Genomic DNA, 16,962 nt, shown 5'->3' with positions numbered 1-16,962 from the left:
ATGCCTGTGCGCCACGTTCTTACGCGTGTCTCTGTGCTTCCGTTTATCTAGCGTCTGAAAATGATTTAATTTTTTCATTCAAATGTGTTCCTTCGTCACACAGATGGTGTGAAGAAGCCCTGGGACCGAGCTAACTCCGCAGACCGGTCGATGGTTTCGAGGTGAGGGGCTTGAAAGCGCCTCGGATCATTGGATCTGCCACTCTGCCAGAACAGCAACAGTCAATTAAACCCCCGAAAAAATATGTTTAATTTCTTTTTCTTTCTTTTTTTTTAACCCTTTGCTTGCAGGGTACGACCTGGAGGGAGCGGTAGCGACACAGACTCATTAGACCTTGACAGGATGAAACAGGTAAGAAAGAAAACACACTGTGCTCAAAATGCCTCAAAATGTTGGCCCCTCACCACTTTATTTAAACTGTAAAATACCCTCTTTAGCTTGAACACTTGTTCTCTTTGAACAAATGTATCCAATGTAAATAAAAAAAAGTGTGTTTTGCTTTATTAACACTTCTGTTACTTCCTTGATTGTGCTTCAATAGGAAATCTTGGACGAGGTGTTCCGTGAATTGCACAAAGTGAAGGATGAAATCCTTGACGGTGCGTTTAATTCATTCTTGAACACAGAGTGGGCTTATCGGGCACAGATTCCGAGTACTTTATCTCTCCTCACTTATGTTAATGAACACTCGAGTGGAAATCTGTCCTGAGGGGTGTGCGTGTCTGTTGGTTATGTGCAGCTGTAACCACTGGGCGGCACTAGATTTCCATTACAATTCTACGGGGAAATTCAATACAAAGAGAGTCTAGGAAACAAAGACTGTTATTAATACTCACTAAGTCACAAACTTAATAACAACAGGCATCATGTTGTACACAAGGAGGTGATTGGGTTGCATTTTATGCAATTAATGTTGGTAAAAAGATTATCATACTTTCAACTTGTTGTTCAAGACCTTAAAAAATCAGAAATGGTAATCTCATCCTCAATCCCCGAGGAATGACGATGACATCATTCATAAACCTGCACATTCACATCTGAAATGTGTCACTAATATTTCCATCTCAGAAATGTTAACCCATTTCAAAATGCACCTGATAAATGTTTGTCTACACTATGATTTATAATAACATGTCATACATACATACAGCAGTAGTATATGAAGTGTACAGCTAAATAACACTTTCATACATATCCTTATATTCATGTAACTGTAACGAAAATGTTAAATCTCTTTAACCTGAAATGAAGTTGTATTAAGTTGTGAGACTCTGTCCTAACCTTCACTGTTAACCCGACTCTCTTCCACGTGTTCTTGCTCCTTCCAGCCCTTAGACACGAACTCAGTCGAGTCAGCACGACATAATCTCAGTACTCTCAGACATGAACCCCTTTTTCAAAGCATTGCCCCTGCAGCCCCTGCTGTGGCCCTGAAGAGGAGGAGGAGGAGGAAGAGGAGTCGGCAACAGAGGCCCAAACTGTGACATCTGCTCATCGCGTTCAGCTGCGGTGCTGAAGCAACGTGGCAACGTTGCTGTGACACCTCGGATGCGTCTGTGTACCGTTTTGTTTTTATCTTATTCGACTCTTTCCTTTTTTGACAGAAATTCGTGAATGGGGCGCATTCTCGCACTGAATACTCAGATTTTATCAACATGTTTGTCTGTTTGTCAGCCCAGTCCCTCCCCTCTGCCCTTCATCCAAAGGAAAGTGATGAAATATAAATTATTTTACGAGCTCTGCATGTTTTTTCTTTCAGTTATTTGTTTGAAAGCTTTTTGTTATCGATCTCATTATTATTACTATCATTCTTATGATTGTCGGTGTAATGTTATGAATTGTAGTAGTGTAGTAAGTGCGATGTAATAATGGGGAAATGACGATAAGAGTATGATAGTAATTCTAATGTTAGATTTATCATATTAAGTCAGTTTTGGTTTTTTTTGTATTTCACATTTGTTGTTTTGTTTGAGCTACATTTTCAGGCACGTTTTTGTTTTTTTTTGTCTCCCATCGTTTGACCTGAAATATTTTTAAAAGGTTTTTTATCCTTTTTGCCAACAGTTATGTATGGAAACCGTGGCAGGAAAAAAAAAACTACAAAACAGGCTCAGACCTGAAACTGAGAGTGGAATACACTTCTTTGGGTACTGCAATCTTATAAACTAAAAAATAAAATAAATAATACACCAGAGTATTTGTGATCATGTTGTTGATTTAAAAAAATGAATAAATAATAAAAAAAAAGTTTATTGGCTGCAAGGATGTGGTAAAGTATTGTTCATTTTATTCTTTCCTTTTATGACAAAGTGCTTCCTGGTTTAAGAAAGAGAAAAAAACCCCACCAAGTTTGAAATGAATTCAAATAAAACTGTGAACAATGTCTTGGATAAATTAAGGCGTCTACTTCCTTTTGTGCTCGTTTGTTTATGTTTCTGCATTCGGCGAACACTTTTATCCAAAGCGACTTACACTCATATCTCAGGCAGGTAGCGTAAGGGGGTCTTGCCTAAGTATCTCTAGTGGAGGAAGTATGCAGGGGGTAAGGTCAGGATTTGAATCCCAGTCACCCACATGAAGGGCAGCAATCTTACCTCTACACTATGACTATGAATTGGAGCATATCTATTGATGGTACATGTCTTTTAGGCCATATTTACAGCAACATCTTGCTACAGGAAATAAAGTTGGAAAAGTAGAGAAGTTCAAACCTCGATCTTTTATACTATGGGAGGAATATTGAATTGTATTTTTTCTCTAGTAAAAACACAGATTTTGGAAATTATTTCTACAACTATAAGATACTGCTATAAGGTTTTTTTAAAAGACAAGTAAATAGTAAAGGATCTTAGTATCTTCACTGACAAGCTTAGTTGTTTTTAGAAAATATTTGAACATTTAAAACTTGATGCCAGTAACAATCTGAAAAAGTTAGAATAGAGGAATTTTTACCATCGTGTTACATCGCCCTCCCTTTTTTTGACACTTTTAATCATTTAAGAACTGAGGATGCTAATTGTTGAAGTTTTCCAGAAGAATCTGCATCCATCCTTGATGAGTATAAGATTTTAACTACTCAATAGTCTGTGGTTGTTGTTGTTGTTTTAGTCCAGTCAAGCTCATGCTGTTGCCTCATCACCTATTGGTCTTTGCTTTTTAGCAAAAAAGCAAAAAAAAAAAGGACTTTCTCATTAATCAGCTGTCGTTCCTCTTTGGAAATTCAGTCGACTCAGCCCTGAATCAACATGTGCTTTCGCATATTAAGCCAGCATCGTGGAATCAGCTGATTGACGACATCACTTTTGGTTTGGTTTGAGTTGCAAATTCTGTGATGCAGATTGGTTTCACCTCCGTTGCTATCTCACTTGCCACCTGAAAGGTGGATCAGCAGTAGATTAACTCCAACCTCCATGCTGCCTCTGTTCATTCACGCATGACATCAATGTGCAATGAAGGTACATCAGTCCTGACTTGAAGGTATATGTGAAAAATCTGTGTGTCTATGAAGCCACGTTGTTGTAGGTTTTTCAGAATGACGTCTGGCATTGTCCTGCTGACCTCTCGTGAAAAGATGCCTCCTTGATGGTTGCATTAGTCTCTCCAAAGTTACAATCTATGCCTCTGCATCGATGATACTTTCACACATATGCAAGTCATCCATGCCATGAGCACTGATGCAGCCATATACGGTACTTTCACAGGCGCTGGATTTTACACCTTTTGCTGATAACAGAATGTATGTATCCATTTAAGGTCCATAATTTGCTTTAGGGTGGAACAAACAAACAAAAGGTTTTGCGACTTCTTTTTGAAGCTCACCTTGTTTTCTCTCTGTAATTTAGATTTGATTCTTTTAATCATATAAATGCTTCTATTCTTATTCAGTTCGGTAGCACTTTGAGATTTTTATAATGTAAAGTACATTTTAAATAAAATGTGTTATTATTATCATTAGATCCAAAAACTGTTACAAGTGTGCTTTTCATGGAGGCTTTTGAAAAGCAGCTCTGTAAACTGACGTTTGATTATCATTATGTTGATCAACTAATAATGGCATTAAGTGAGGTCATAATTTAATTTGTCTTTAGGCTGAATATAAAAACCATCGGGAAAAAATGTGCTTTCTTTCCCAATTTCTCATTAAAGCTAGATTATTTTTATATTTATATTGGTCAGGATATAACTTTTTGACTATATCAATTTGAGATCTACTGAACTATGATCCAGATTTTGTGCAAAACTGGCTAAATCATTGTAATTATTTTTTATTCACTGATAAATATCCATTCATTCCAATTCAAAAATTGAAAACACGAGTCCACAAATGCTTTACAAATGAGTGCTTTGTGGCAAATTTCTCTAAATCTCATTCAATAATCTTTGGGAACCCCTACTGGAAACCCCAGTACCACAGCAGCACTGTTGTCATTGGGTTCACAGAAGTCTCGCGATGCTTGAGCATGACAGAGCATAGTGGCGACGAGAATTGGCGTGGGACTGAGTGAGGAGAGTTGTTATCGAAGAAGAGGGAGAAGAGACGGAGGCTGGAGCAGAGCAGGGGGTGTGTGAGTGTGTTTGTGAGGTCCAAAACAGGAGCACAACACGGCTTGAATGAGAGAGGCAAACTGGCGGATTTCAATATGGCATCCGGAGATACGCTGTACATTGAGACAGATGGCTCGGAGATGCCGGCCGAGATCGTTGAGCTCCACGAGATAGAGGTGGAAACGATACCAGTTGAGACTATCGAAACCACGGTGGTCGGAGGGGATGACGATGACGACGGGCAGCCCATGATCGCGCTCCAGCCACTGGTCACGGACGACCCCAACTCGATCCACCATCACCAGGAGGTAATCCTGGTCCAGACTCGGGAGGAGGTGGTCGGTGGGGATGACTCGGACCTGCATACGGACGGTGGTGGCGGATTTGAGGACCAGATCCTCATCCCAGTACCGGCTCCGGGGGTTGAGGACGAGTACATCGAGCAGACTTTAGTGACTGTGGCTGGGAAGAGCTCAGTGGGTCGGGTGAAACGGGGAGGCGGCACTGGTGGAAAGAAATCGGGCAAAAAGAGCTATTTAAGCGGCTCGGAGGCTGGTGGAAGAAAATGGGAACAGAAGCAGGTGCAAATAAAGACACTGGAGGGGGAATTTTCTGTTACAATGTGGGCATCGGGTAAGTAACGCTAGCCCAACCGTGTTTTGTCAGCTTCGTTGCATGAGGCCTCGTTACCAGGGCGTTGTCCTGCTGCACCAGACTATTTCCTGGAGTGCTCCGTCGCACCGTTATAAAAAGCGACGTTTAATGCAAGTTTTCTGTGCAAAACCCTGTTTTAGCATATCGAAATGTTTTTGTTTTGAAAGGAGGCCATGTTTTAGGTGCTGCTGGGCGCCGCCATATTCCCCGAGACTAGTAAGTATGGCGGCGGCCCCGAAAAAATGGCGATAGTCGCGGCCAGGCAGAGATGGCGGCGGTGCTCTGGATAGGGAGGCAGTAGGGTCTTGTAATAGTTACAGGCCGCAAAATTGTGGCGCACTTGATGCACAATTGCTGCTGATATGGCGCACGGGGGTCAGGTTACGCGCGTTAAAGAATAATTTGGGTGAAATTTGGAGTCGAGCACTATTTATTCACAATATCGAGGTAGCCGTTAGCTGTGGCTGCCGTTGCTGGTCGTTAACCAGGCCATATAGCTTTGCGCCTAAATAACTGACAGTGCAGTGGAAACGTACAGTGACCCGGTGCTAATCCATCGTCCTCATCACAAGTAGGTCAATAAGACATGTGAAAGCTTTTTAAAAATTTTTTTACTGAGACCGTCACTTATGTCCAACAGCTTTGTAAAACAGCTAGTTTAACCTGCTAAGTGAAAGAAGTGTAGCAGTTCACGTCCTATTCTTATCTAGTCTATTTTTAGTGCTCTCTGCTGGCTGAAGGAGACTAATGTTTCCACATGAATGCATTTTGTGACTAAATGGTTAGTGATATATATATATATATATATATATATATATATATATATATATATATATATATATATATATATACGCATGTATATAAAGATCAAGAGTAACTAATTCCAAAATATCTATTTGATTTGCACAGTTGTATGATAGTTTTGTAAAATCGACAGCAAGATTGTTTTACTAAATACAATTTCTGTTCCTAACAAACTAGATCTTTTTAACACTTAATTTTCTGTAAAAGATATAAGATTGATGAGTCATCCCAGCTGCTGGAAAAATAAGTGCTTTTTGTTATAGTAATTACAGTAATACAGGAAGAAAATGTAAAACCTCTCATTGCAGATGATGCGATGTGATTATATGCTATCCTGTATTCTCATAGATTAATATTGTCATCGCATCCCAATCTTCTAAAGAGAAGAAAGCGTTTTATTGATTATTCTGTTACTTATTATCCCCATTAATCTGTTGATTGGTGAGAAATCACATCAGCGAGTGCTGTAATTGATCACCGGAATAGTTGCCAGTGAGTTGACCTGATTAATCCACTCACAGTTTCAGCAGATCGTTTTTGTAAACTGCTGGGTCGTCTGTTTTGCAATTCAAAAGTTTGTTGTTTTTGTGCAATAATCCTGATTAAGTACCGCATCGGTCATGCGAATGCAACAGAGTCAAAATGACAGCATCTCCTGAGATGCAGGGCAGGAGAAGTGGGAACTGGTGTGGAAAAAAAAAACACTTTCCACCTCTGGCTGTATGTTTTTTTGTGACTTTAAAACAGCAGTTTTACTTTCAGTAGTCATCTGTGAAATGTTTCGAACACTTGTGTTCTCTTTCACGTTTCAGAATTGCAATACCGGGAGTAATATAAACACCTGTTAAATGTATAATGTACCTATGAGATCTATCTTAATATCACTCGACGGGCCGAGGCTACAGCAGATGTTTTCAGCCTCCCGGGGATTGTTGCCAGGGTACCACCAATATGTTATCGGTTCAGTCTCTGTAATGTGTTTCTAGATGACAATAAAGACATTGACCATGAGTCGGTGGTGGAGGAACAGATCGTCGGGGAGAACTCCCCTCCGGATTACTCCGAGTACATGACAGGGAAGAAGTTGCCCCCTGGTGGCATCCCGGGGATCGACCTCTCAGATCCCAAACAGCTGGCTGAGTTTGCAAGGTGAGAGAGTGTGTGTCAGGGTGTCCCGGCAGTAAACAGACTTATTTACACTGTCAACACAGTTCTGATGAATATACTGCAGCGGCTGCTGTATGGGAGATATTCTGCTGTTGTGAGTCTGAAAGGTCAAAACAAGGATTTAGAAGTTTTCCCCTGTGGTCAGACGCTACTTGGTGGTTACACTAAATGCTGATTGGTACTCTTACTGTGAATAGTTCTGGTTGGAATAAAGCTCCCCACCCTTTTGGTGACACTCTGTCTCACGGTTGTCAGTTTTGAGATTTGGTGACCATCTCCTCTTTCAGATGGGTGGGAAAACTGTCCAAAAATGTCCATTTGAGTGTTCATTCTACAGCACTTAGTTGCATTAAGCCAATTGGTGGATATTTAGTAAGATAGTGCTTAAATTACACAGATCATTTATTGTAAAATGTCCAACATTTCTAATTATTATATGTTAGTAATTGGATGTGATGTGTCTGTCTAAAAGCTTTGCCACTTTCACATCCATTGTCTTCGTTTAACTAAACAGTTTTCACTGTTAACGTATTTTCTAATTAATTTTACGAGGAAAGCTGACTGTTGAGATCAATTTGTGGCAAATTCGGGCTTCAACGATGAAGTTATTTAAGCCTCAGATAGTTTTTTTTAAGAGCACTTTATTTATTTATTTTGTGGTACATCTTCAGTTTATATACAACTGACACCGGATTGTACTTTTATGGGAACTATGTGAGCTAAAGATCACATCTTTAAAACATGTCTCGGTGCCATGTTTCTCTCAAAGATTCATCTTTCACCAGAAACAAAAAAAGACCAAAATACAACCAATGTCTCCCAACAAAAATGTTTTAAATGGAAGATGGTTTTAGTTTATTGTGAGGACAGCAAGTGTGGCAAGTTTCTGTAGAAACCGAGACTAGCTGCTAAACTCAGTAACAGTTTTTTTTGTTTGTTTTGTTTTTTTTAAAGGGATGTCGTTATTTGTTTCTTGATGGTTAAAACCCCCAACCATTTATTTCCCTCCTCACCAGAATGAAGCCCAGAAAGGTCAAAGAGGATGATGCTCCCCGGACGATAGCGTGCCCTCATAAAGTGAGTTTGGTGAACAGAACTCCCGTCACCGTTTCAGCTAAATCGAATGAATCATTCGCAACAAGTTTGAACATTTTACCCACTGTTGCTCTGTTGCCCTCTGCTAAAGGTGATTCAGTAACAAAATGGCCCTTTGAATGCATTTTTTTTTTTATGTACGAATATGAACAGCCAGTCTTATCTGAGCCGGCTAATGTAAATGTTTGCCTTCCTCTGTGGGCAGTCGGCTCTTTGAATGTGCAACATCACCACTTACACAACACCTCTTTTTTAAAAAAAAAAGCTCTACAAAATGATGAGAGCCCTTAACGCTGGCATTTGTAATAAAAAAAAAGAATGTAACCCCCGTTGCTCATCACTAAATCATTGACAGCCTTGCTGCAGAAAACCTGTCCATTATTTGTTTATCAGCACTGAGCTGGAACTACGTTTTGGTCCTCCAGGGCTGCACAAAGATGTTCAGGGATAACTCTGCCATGAGGAAGCATCTCCACACCCACGGGCCCCGCGTGCACGTCTGCGCCGAGTGCGGCAAGGCCTTCGTCGAGAGCTCCAAGCTCAAACGCCACCAACTCGTTCACACGGGCGAGAAACCCTTCCAGGTGGGAATCTGTACTAACGCCACGGGTCCTCTACACTCCGTGTTTAAAGTTTTTAACTGAAGAGCTATGCCACAGAGAGTAGTAGAGTTTAATCTTTGCCCGAGCTCAGACTTTTCCATCATTTCTCCAGATATATTCTACAAAAACAGAACCCCTGTCCTCGTGTCCTGATGATATCAGTCAGAAAACACTGTGTGAAGTCAGATTTTCTTTGTGTGTCGCACTGTTTGATCAATGGGATGACTCGCTGGCCTTCTCCTCCCTCTCCCCCCTCCCCCCCCCCTTCCACAGTGTACCTTTGAAGGCTGTGGGAAAAGGTTTTCTCTGGACTTCAACCTGCGCACACACGTGCGGATCCACACTGGAGACCGACCCTACGTCTGCCCTTTCGACGGCTGCAATAAGAAATTCGCCCAGTCAACCAACCTAAAGTCTCACATTCTCACACACGCCAAAGCTAAAAATAACCAATGAGGACCCATCCATCAGCGTCGAGCCACAAAGACGGGAGGGGGACACGCATTCTGGCGGCACACGTGAAGCCTCTTTTGAAGACGAACTGCAAAGCTTGAGACTTACTGATTTATATTGAAGAAAAACAAATCTGACAGATTGAAAGACAAAAACACTGAAAATCAGCCGGCTTTCCCGAGCCCCCTTTGTTCTGCTGTCATATTGGATAAGGAACACACCGAGTACTCTCCCGAAAAGCCCCGGCCAACACGGCTCCCCCGTTTCTCCAGTGGCACTCGGCCGCCAGAAGATGGAACCCATGGACAAACATCAGAGACTTATTTTTACCAGAGATCAGAGACGCAGCAGTTTATTAGTATTTTTATTTTGTCACGTTGCTTTTATGTCCCTCCAAGTGTGCATATTGTACACTTGCCTCAGGCTGTGTTTAGTAAAATTGTGATTTCCTCCCCCCCTGCATTATAAAATCATACTGATATAGAAGAAGAGGCCTCAGCCTTGTTCGACCTGGTTCACACTTATGACAAGTTTAAAAACGGCTGTATGTTTGCATTTCCACACCTCCTTCGGTTGTGTTTTTCTCTAACCACAAAATAACCTTGTATACCTGTATTGTATGGCTGTATTGAAATTAAGTAGACCTAGATAGAGGTGTGATTTACAGTGTTAACCAATTAAACTTTTAGTCATGAGTTACGTTATATTTTCTATGAACTGTCTTCACACAGATGAATGAGTCATGTGAAGGTCCTCGGAGCCTGTCACAGTTGAAGTATCTGAAGCGTACATTGAACTGACTGCGAGACCATCACTTCTTTGTTAGAATGTAATGTACAGACGTCAGCCATTAACTACCTTTGTTGATATTTACGCCCATGTATCTCAACTGCCCACAATAAAATAGGTCATTCCAACTCTGTTGAACTACACCGTGCGGTTTGCCACGTGCATCTCTTTCATCGTCGAGCTCGTTGTATGTTTTTTGTGTTTCTTTTTTTCCCTCCTGTTAAAGGGCAGTTTTTGTTAATCAGAGCTCAGTGTAACAGCGATATGAGAAGACGGTCGTCGGAGCTGCAGCTCAGGAGGAATAGAGGCCATCTTGACGTTTAGGAGGTCGCCAGTTCAGTTCCCAGCATTCCTGGTGTCTTTGGGGAAGACACCGAACCCCATGTGACGAGAAGGTGTGCCGTTTTTCTTCAGCTTCCTCCCATGGTCCAAAGACATGTATGGTAAGCTGAATACTGAATTTACCGGTTCGTCTTTGTTTTAGTTATGTCCATTAAGGACAATCCTCACGGTCAGATTGTACCTTTCCTCTTGCCCAACGTATTTTAGAAGCACTGCACCCAGAGCTACTGAATTCGCCTGCAAACTCCTCGCAAAACCAGGCACCTGAAGCACACCAGGCAGCATCTAGATGCGTCTGCATTTGAGACGAAACTGAAAAGAGGCTCAAAGGAGTTGGAAGTCTTTGGGGCCGATTTTGAGACGCACTGGCCATGTAAGGTAGCCTAGAAATATCTTTGAATATGAATATCCACAGCTGGATATCTGCCAGAGGTTACAAAGAAATGACCCAGATAAGAATTGCATGCATGCATGTTTTTTCTCTTTTAGCTTAAATGAAAAGCCAAAAAAATCTGCAATTTTCAAAGTAGTTCATGAAGCCTACGGTTCTACCGAATGTACCTGATGCTTGATGAAACGAGCAAATTTTTATTTTTTTTTTTTTTTTAATCACATGATGAAGTATTTTTAAAATCATGTGATTTCTTTTCCTACTAATGTAATGAGCTGATGCAGGTCTGTTTTTCAGAGAACCTTATTCACTTATCATTTACAAATATTAATATTTGTATCAGAATTTAGCTTTGTAACCGACCGGCACCAAAGGACCCTGAAGTTGTTCAACCTCTGGGATAAACAGACAGACCAAAGGAAACATGCCGTGTATGTGTTTCTATCAGGAATGAAAGGGAAACCGTCCACAAAGACAGCATGTGTCAGTTTTAATTTATATTTGGCTCCGGATAAAGTTCTGAAAGCTGCATCACTTCAGAAGGATTTCCTTCCTCTCCTCTCGGATCTCCACTGGCGGTTTTTTGTGTTCCCTCCTCAGTATTTTCCTGTTTCTGCTCAGCCAGCAGGATTAGCTCAACTGCCTATGTCAGCGCTCCGCTAAGATCCTGCACTTTGGCCTGATCCCCCTGCAGAACTGCAGACTCCAGACCAGCTCCTGCTGCCCCCTTCAGGCAGCAACGTGTACTGCCCCGGTGACGGTGCTATCCATGGTGCTGATCTGCAGGCTGTGACTGTAAAACAACCACGCTTGTGCCCGTCTGTGTAGAGTTTACTATCGAGCCCCTCTACTTTAAACCCCCCCGTCGTCACTGTCGCTGGATGCCCTATTGGCTTTTTTTTATACTGCAAACAGCTCAGTGCTCCTGTTTTAAATTCAGAACCAGGCTCACTTTTCTTCTACCTGAGACTAACTTTGACTGGAGTGACGTGCGAGTGCACCCTCCTCCTTTTTTTGTGTGTGACTGAAGAAGAGAGTCAGAGTATGTAAAAGCTGATTCAGGCATGATCCCACTTGGGGGTATCTGTCTCTTTTCTTTTCTTTTTTCTCTCCCTCTTCTAGGGGAGCGTTTTTATTTACAGCACTGGTTGTTTTGATTGACAAAGACAGGGGAGAGTGAATGCACTACTTGTTATGCAGCTGAAGTCTGTCAAGCCTCCAACACCTGCTCTCTTTCAGATGCTTATTTCATTATGGCTTCTCTCTCCCAGGAGTCGAGGCTCTCGCTCCTTTTATAAATCCTGTGCTGCATGTTTACCTGCATGTTATTCGCTCTCTCACTGCCTCGCCCTCTCCCCCCTGCTTTGGCCTGGTCTTGGTTTATTTGCAGCTGAGTGGGATCTCACCCACCATGTCAAGGTGTAGATTTTCTTTCATTAGTTTTTTCTGTCTCTCCTTTGTTGCTCTGACGGCAAGCAAACAGGTTTATCGCACCAAAGCTACCAGGCAGCCTCGGAAAGTGAGATAAGACTCGGGGCCTCTTTTGTGTGTTAGTGGAGGAAATCCGCACAGATCAACCCACAGCTCTCTGTGGCTCAACGTTTGTTCTACATTTCTTAATAACACTCCTGCACGGGTCTTGCCCCTGCTTGTGAGAGCTGAATCTCAAAACTATTTAACAGAAGACAGCAGTATGCGCACATTGTCTTGCTCTAAATGATCATGCGTTAAACATGTTTGACTATTAAACGTGGACGAATTGAACTCTTCAAACTCAGAGCTGTACAATAGGAGCTGGTATGTAGGTTATATCTCCTTCCTCTACATCCATAGTTATATAATGAGAGCCTGTCAGCGACTATCATGCTTAACTCCTAAATTGCTCCTTCACACGGCCAATTTGCGGCTAAGACAAGCAGAACAGTAAAAAAAAAAAAAAAAAAAAACACGATTCTTTTCCATCTACTCTGTGGGTCAAATCTGGTTTAGACGCGTTTAAATCTCTTGAAGTGTTTTTTTTTTTTCTGCGCTTGGCACAGCAAGAGATGCTATTTCCATGCAGAAAATATGTTGCCAAGGTAACAGAGGAGAGTGTGAGAGCATGAGAGAGAGGAAGAGGCTGAGATAACCCCCTGAACACCAGAACTGCTGCTGCAGATGTTAGAGTGTGCTGCTCCACCCTGCAAACATTAGCAGGCCCTGCACCTCACATCTGACAGTCTGTCTTTTGGTGCTTTAAGTGTCAGGATGTTGGGTTTTGTATCTGCCTTTGTTTTTCATTTATTTATCTTTTGGTTTTTTTCTTTTTGCTGAGGTGCTACAAAGCAGTATAGGCTGTAGTTTACTTTTCCCGTCTTTGTGTCACACCTCTGGTTACGCTATCCGTTCTCACTGAGCTTGTCCCTGCTTGAATATAGAAAGCTTTTTCTCTCTTTCATCCGCCTCAGTTCCATTTATTCTCTCGGCGCCTGTCGGGACGAAATTTCCCACAGCTTACCACACTGTGCAGGTTGCACAAGGACCACATGGCTCAGTTTTCATATCGGTAAATCAGCACGAATGACTACCATCTGCTTTGATGGACCGTCATTTCAGCCACGGATTATGCAAAAAGGGCTCAAACTCCCAAGATTAAATCTTTTCTCAGTTTCATGTTGATTAATTGGAGCAATATGTTTTTGATTCTTTAATTTTTTTACTTTGCTTTTTATGCTGTTTTACTTTGGAATATTTCAGAGGGAAATATACTACATTTTCCACTTTTACACATGTACCTGGCATTCATACAAAGATTTCATTCATAAGAAAAAAAGATTATGTTAGGGATTAAAACGGTGGATACAAAAGTTAAGATACATTTCCCTCCACATGCCTTACTTTGTTAATTGTTAGAATAAGTTTATTTTGTCTTGTCTGTCAAATGCAATCATGTGATATATGATAGTTTTTGCACATCTGTGCCTTTACTTATATATGTTTTTCAGTATGTACTTTTGTCACTGCTTTGCTTTAATATACAATCAGAGACTCTCCTCCACTAACGACTCTCAGATTAATCAGTAATAGTTACCAGCTGCTTATGCAAGGCTTTTAAAGAAGGCTGATTTAAGTTGACGGTAAAGACTTGTCTTTTTACAAGCTGCAACGTTTATTTCTAGTGCTTTATTTCTACCTCTTGTTTTCAGCAGACTAATAGGTCTATTTTTTCTGTTTCAAAATATGTATCCACAGCTTTAAAAGTCCGTGCCAGGCTTTGACTGTTCACTCTGTCCGCTTTCAATAGCTCTGATTTGCAGTATACTTTCCGAGCAGATGAACAAACACGCTGTATGCTGCCTTTTTTTTTTTTTTTAAACACACAGGCTTCTCTGTAGGCAGTACCCAACTCCGTTTTTACCTCCTCTCTCCTCTGCCTCACACTCGCCCACATCAGGTACAACATGCCAATCACAGATGGACCTTTGTTTGATTAATGATTCCTTTCATTTCAACATTCCCTTCACGTTCTCCTCACCCTAACCGGCCACTGAAGGTGAACTCTCGTCAAAAATAGTGAAGCCATTACATCTCCCTTTCAAAATCACTGACTTGCACGGCTGTGCAAAGATGGGATCCGCCTGCGAGTTCTGCATCGTAAATGTGGTCACAGTCAAAAGAGGATGCCTTCACAGACTTGGAAAAGGAAGAGCCGCCTGACACTCTCAGTTTCTCACGATGCAGCTCTGTCTGATCAGCTGCAGCAGATGACAGATGATCACTGCGGGGCCACTGCATTTTTAAAACATTTTTCTTCTGTCCATGCCAGCATATGAGACTCATAGGCACATTCAGCGTGAAATCCATCTTAAGTATGACACTATAAATTGATATCTCTACTTAAAAAGCACATTTTTGTCACTCTGAGCAATAAATAAGATTAGCACACAGGAACACAGTCATTTCGTAATCCCTCTGTGAGCTGGTTAAGGATGGCCTAAAGGTAAGCCTATTTCTGTCAGTGGGTTCGAAAATATCCAAAAGAAATGCTCATATTCATGTAGTAACATCTAAATATTCTGTGGGATGGGAGTCAGAATAATGTGGCCCACGACCTCACAAAGGCTCCCTATTTGTTGTTATCAGATGGCTGAAGTGATCACTTAAAAGTAAATCACTGTGATTGAGGTTTGATGCGCCCCACTTCACCAGCTATTGATAAATAGTTGAGAGCTGACTGGCACATCTGCTTGGCAGCTGCACTGCTCTTTTAGTGATCTCAGAGTCTGGCAAATCAATGAGCGATCCGTCATTCCAGAGAAGGAGAGCAAGTAACTTCTATAAGAGATAGCAGCTATCAGGCAAATGGGCAGAAAATGGTTTCTAATGGTGCCTGGTACGTCTGGCGTTAACTCAAGCCATGCTCCTCCTCGTCCATCACCCTGGAGCATATGTATCAGAAAGGAAGGAGGCTGGAAGAGAGGAGAGGAAGGGGTGGAGGCATCTGTTTGTTCAGCGTGGGAACCTCTCTGGGAGGCGGGTGACTCAATAAACTGGCTTCACGTCAAAACCAAATCTTGTGGAATGGTGCTGTGTCACATTGGGGGGAGTCGCGCCATGGGCCCACCCGGTGCGTGACCTTCACTCAGCCAACTCCTCCACGTTATAATGGGTTTCCAAAAATGCTCATTCATTTTCACTTTCAGCTTTGTCAAAAGTCCCGGAGGTAATTGACTCAAAAGCTGAGACCATAAAAGATGAATGACTCCAACCTTTCTTCAGACCTCCAGACGAAGGTGGAGTAGCTTCCAGATCGGTGAGTTGGCATTATTACCGGACACTTGGCCGAATCAGCTTTCAGTTTTGGTCGCGAGTTTGATGTGGCAGACGGTTCTGAGTAAACAAGCGGATCAGTTTAGATTTGACCATTTCAGTTATACCCCCCCATTCAGACTGCTGCATTCCCAGAAACAGTAATCACATTCACTATTAATGAGCCATGATGTTCAGTCTCAACCCATTTACTCTTCTCAATAATGCATATTCTTTGGAATTGCCTCTGCATATTTTACATTATGACACCCCCTCCCTGAAAAATTACCATCGGTGTTTTGGTTGTGTTCTTGATCTGGGCTCTCTTTACATGTTCTCTCAGGAATAACGCTTGCCAGAGAAATTTTGTTGCATGTGTGTGACTTTGACTCATACTGCCTGCTGGGTAGAGATAATGAAACACTGAGCCGCAGCACAGAGAGTGAGAGGTGCTGACACACTTGTTGAAGAAACCTTAGTTCTGTTCGATTAAGCCCTCCTATTACTCTTCTTTAATAGGCTCTTTATTCTGTTGAAGAAGGTACAATTATCTCTTTAAATAAAACAACTGACCACAAGTTGCACACATAATGGTCCTAATGTGATTTTCCACACAACATTACTGATAATAAAGTCCCCCTCAAAATAAAATTGAGATTTAAAACCTTGTTAAAGTGCCCTTAAAAATATTTTTTGTTGTTACACGAGAAATCATTTGCAAAATTAGTATTTAGTGTCATGGCACAGGATTTAAATTCTAAGAAAAGTCTAAGAAAAGGGAGGGCAAATTTATGTTTTACATGGAAGAATTAAAGAATCAATCCTGACTGCTCACTCTGTGGTGCTTTACAGCTAATTTGTATCATTTGAAACCTGTAAGGTAAGAAGGTAGCCTAAGTTGAAAGGTGAAATCAACACCAGCTAGAAGACAAGACTGTGGCCCTCGGACGGCTTGGGGCTTTCTAACTATTCTGCTAGCTCCTGACTTGCCAAATAGTGAGCACGCTTTTGGTTGAGCAACCCAGGAGCTTTGGAGCAACAGGAACTGGATGGTAGCCAAGGAGTTAGCCAAGTTAGATTTATGCCACGCAAGCTTGGAGCTCTTTAGCTGAGGAGCAACATAAACCAGGGGGACCCAGGAGCTAACCAAGCTAGCCTTCAGCTGTGGTAGCTCTGCTAGTTTCTTGGCTAGCTCAGGAGCCAGTAGTTAACCCTGTAATGCCGTAGGTGTCATATTTGTTAAAGGGCCAAATAAAGACTCCAGATTCCAAAAATTTCAATTTTTCTGTCCATTATTTCTTGGGCCAGGCATTACAAGGGAGTGATTCAGCT

General features: G+C 41.7%; 3 protein-coding genes across 6 annotated transcripts in view; all 3 read left to right on the top strand.

Moving 5' to 3' along the window:
* The window catches only part of evlb (Enah/Vasp-like b), a 38,510-nt gene extending 36,127 nt beyond the window's left edge, over window positions 1–2,383 (top strand). For all 3 annotated transcript variants that reach the window (XM_072362750.1, XM_072362749.1, XM_072362748.1), the window contains exons 10-13: window positions 104–161; window positions 291–351; window positions 542–599; window positions 1,329–2,383. In XM_072362750.1, the coding sequence (XP_072218851.1) occupies window positions 104–161; window positions 291–351; window positions 542–599; window positions 1,329–1,366 (215 nt within the window). In that variant the 3' untranslated portion in view covers window positions 1,367–2,383. The remainder of the gene's footprint in view (window positions 1–103; window positions 162–290; window positions 352–541; window positions 600–1,328) is intronic.
* The window catches only part of LOC140267119 (methylmalonate-semialdehyde/malonate-semialdehyde dehydrogenase [acylating], mitochondrial-like), a 118,544-nt gene that overhangs the window by 74,198 nt on the left and 27,384 nt on the right, over window positions 1–16,962 (top strand). The gene's annotated exons all lie outside the window — the stretch shown is intronic.
* Window positions 4,461–10,252, top strand: yy1b (YY1 transcription factor b). Of its 2 annotated transcripts, none has more exons than XM_072362296.1 (5): window positions 4,461–5,178; window positions 7,002–7,152; window positions 8,187–8,247; window positions 8,691–8,849; window positions 9,141–10,252. In XM_072362296.1, the coding sequence occupies exons 1-5, from the start codon at window positions 4,641–4,643 to the stop codon at window positions 9,321–9,323; spliced, it is 1,092 nt and encodes a 363-aa protein (XP_072218397.1). In that variant the 5' UTR covers window positions 4,461–4,640; the 3' UTR covers window positions 9,324–10,252. The 2 variants fall into 2 exon arrangements, with proteins under 2 accessions (XP_072218397.1, XP_072218396.1); XM_072362295.1 differs by having other exon boundaries at window positions 6,990–7,152.

This window comes from Leuresthes tenuis, unplaced genomic scaffold (assembly GCF_036924035.1).
Source record: "Leuresthes tenuis unplaced genomic scaffold, fLeuTen1.0.hap1 SCAF_13, whole genome shotgun sequence".
NCBI lineage: Eukaryota > Metazoa > Chordata > Actinopteri > Atheriniformes > Atherinopsidae > Leuresthes > Leuresthes tenuis.
The sequence above is the reverse complement of the archived record's forward strand: the minus strand, read 5'-3'. Positions and strand labels throughout refer to the sequence as shown.

Bases quoted from the DNA above. Each gene is read 5' to 3' on its own strand.
- yy1b (XM_072362295.1), top strand. From the start codon at position 4,641: ATGGCATCCGGAGATACGCTGTACATTGAGACAGATGGCTCGGAGATG. The intron at 7,153-8,186 runs GTGAGAGAGTGT...CCTCCTCACCAG, and splicing joins CAGCTGGCTGAGTTTGCAAG to AATGAAGCCCAGAAAGGTCA. The intron at 8,850-9,140 runs GTGGGAATCTGT...CCCCTTCCACAG, and splicing joins CGGGCGAGAAACCCTTCCAG to TGTACCTTTGAAGGCTGTGG.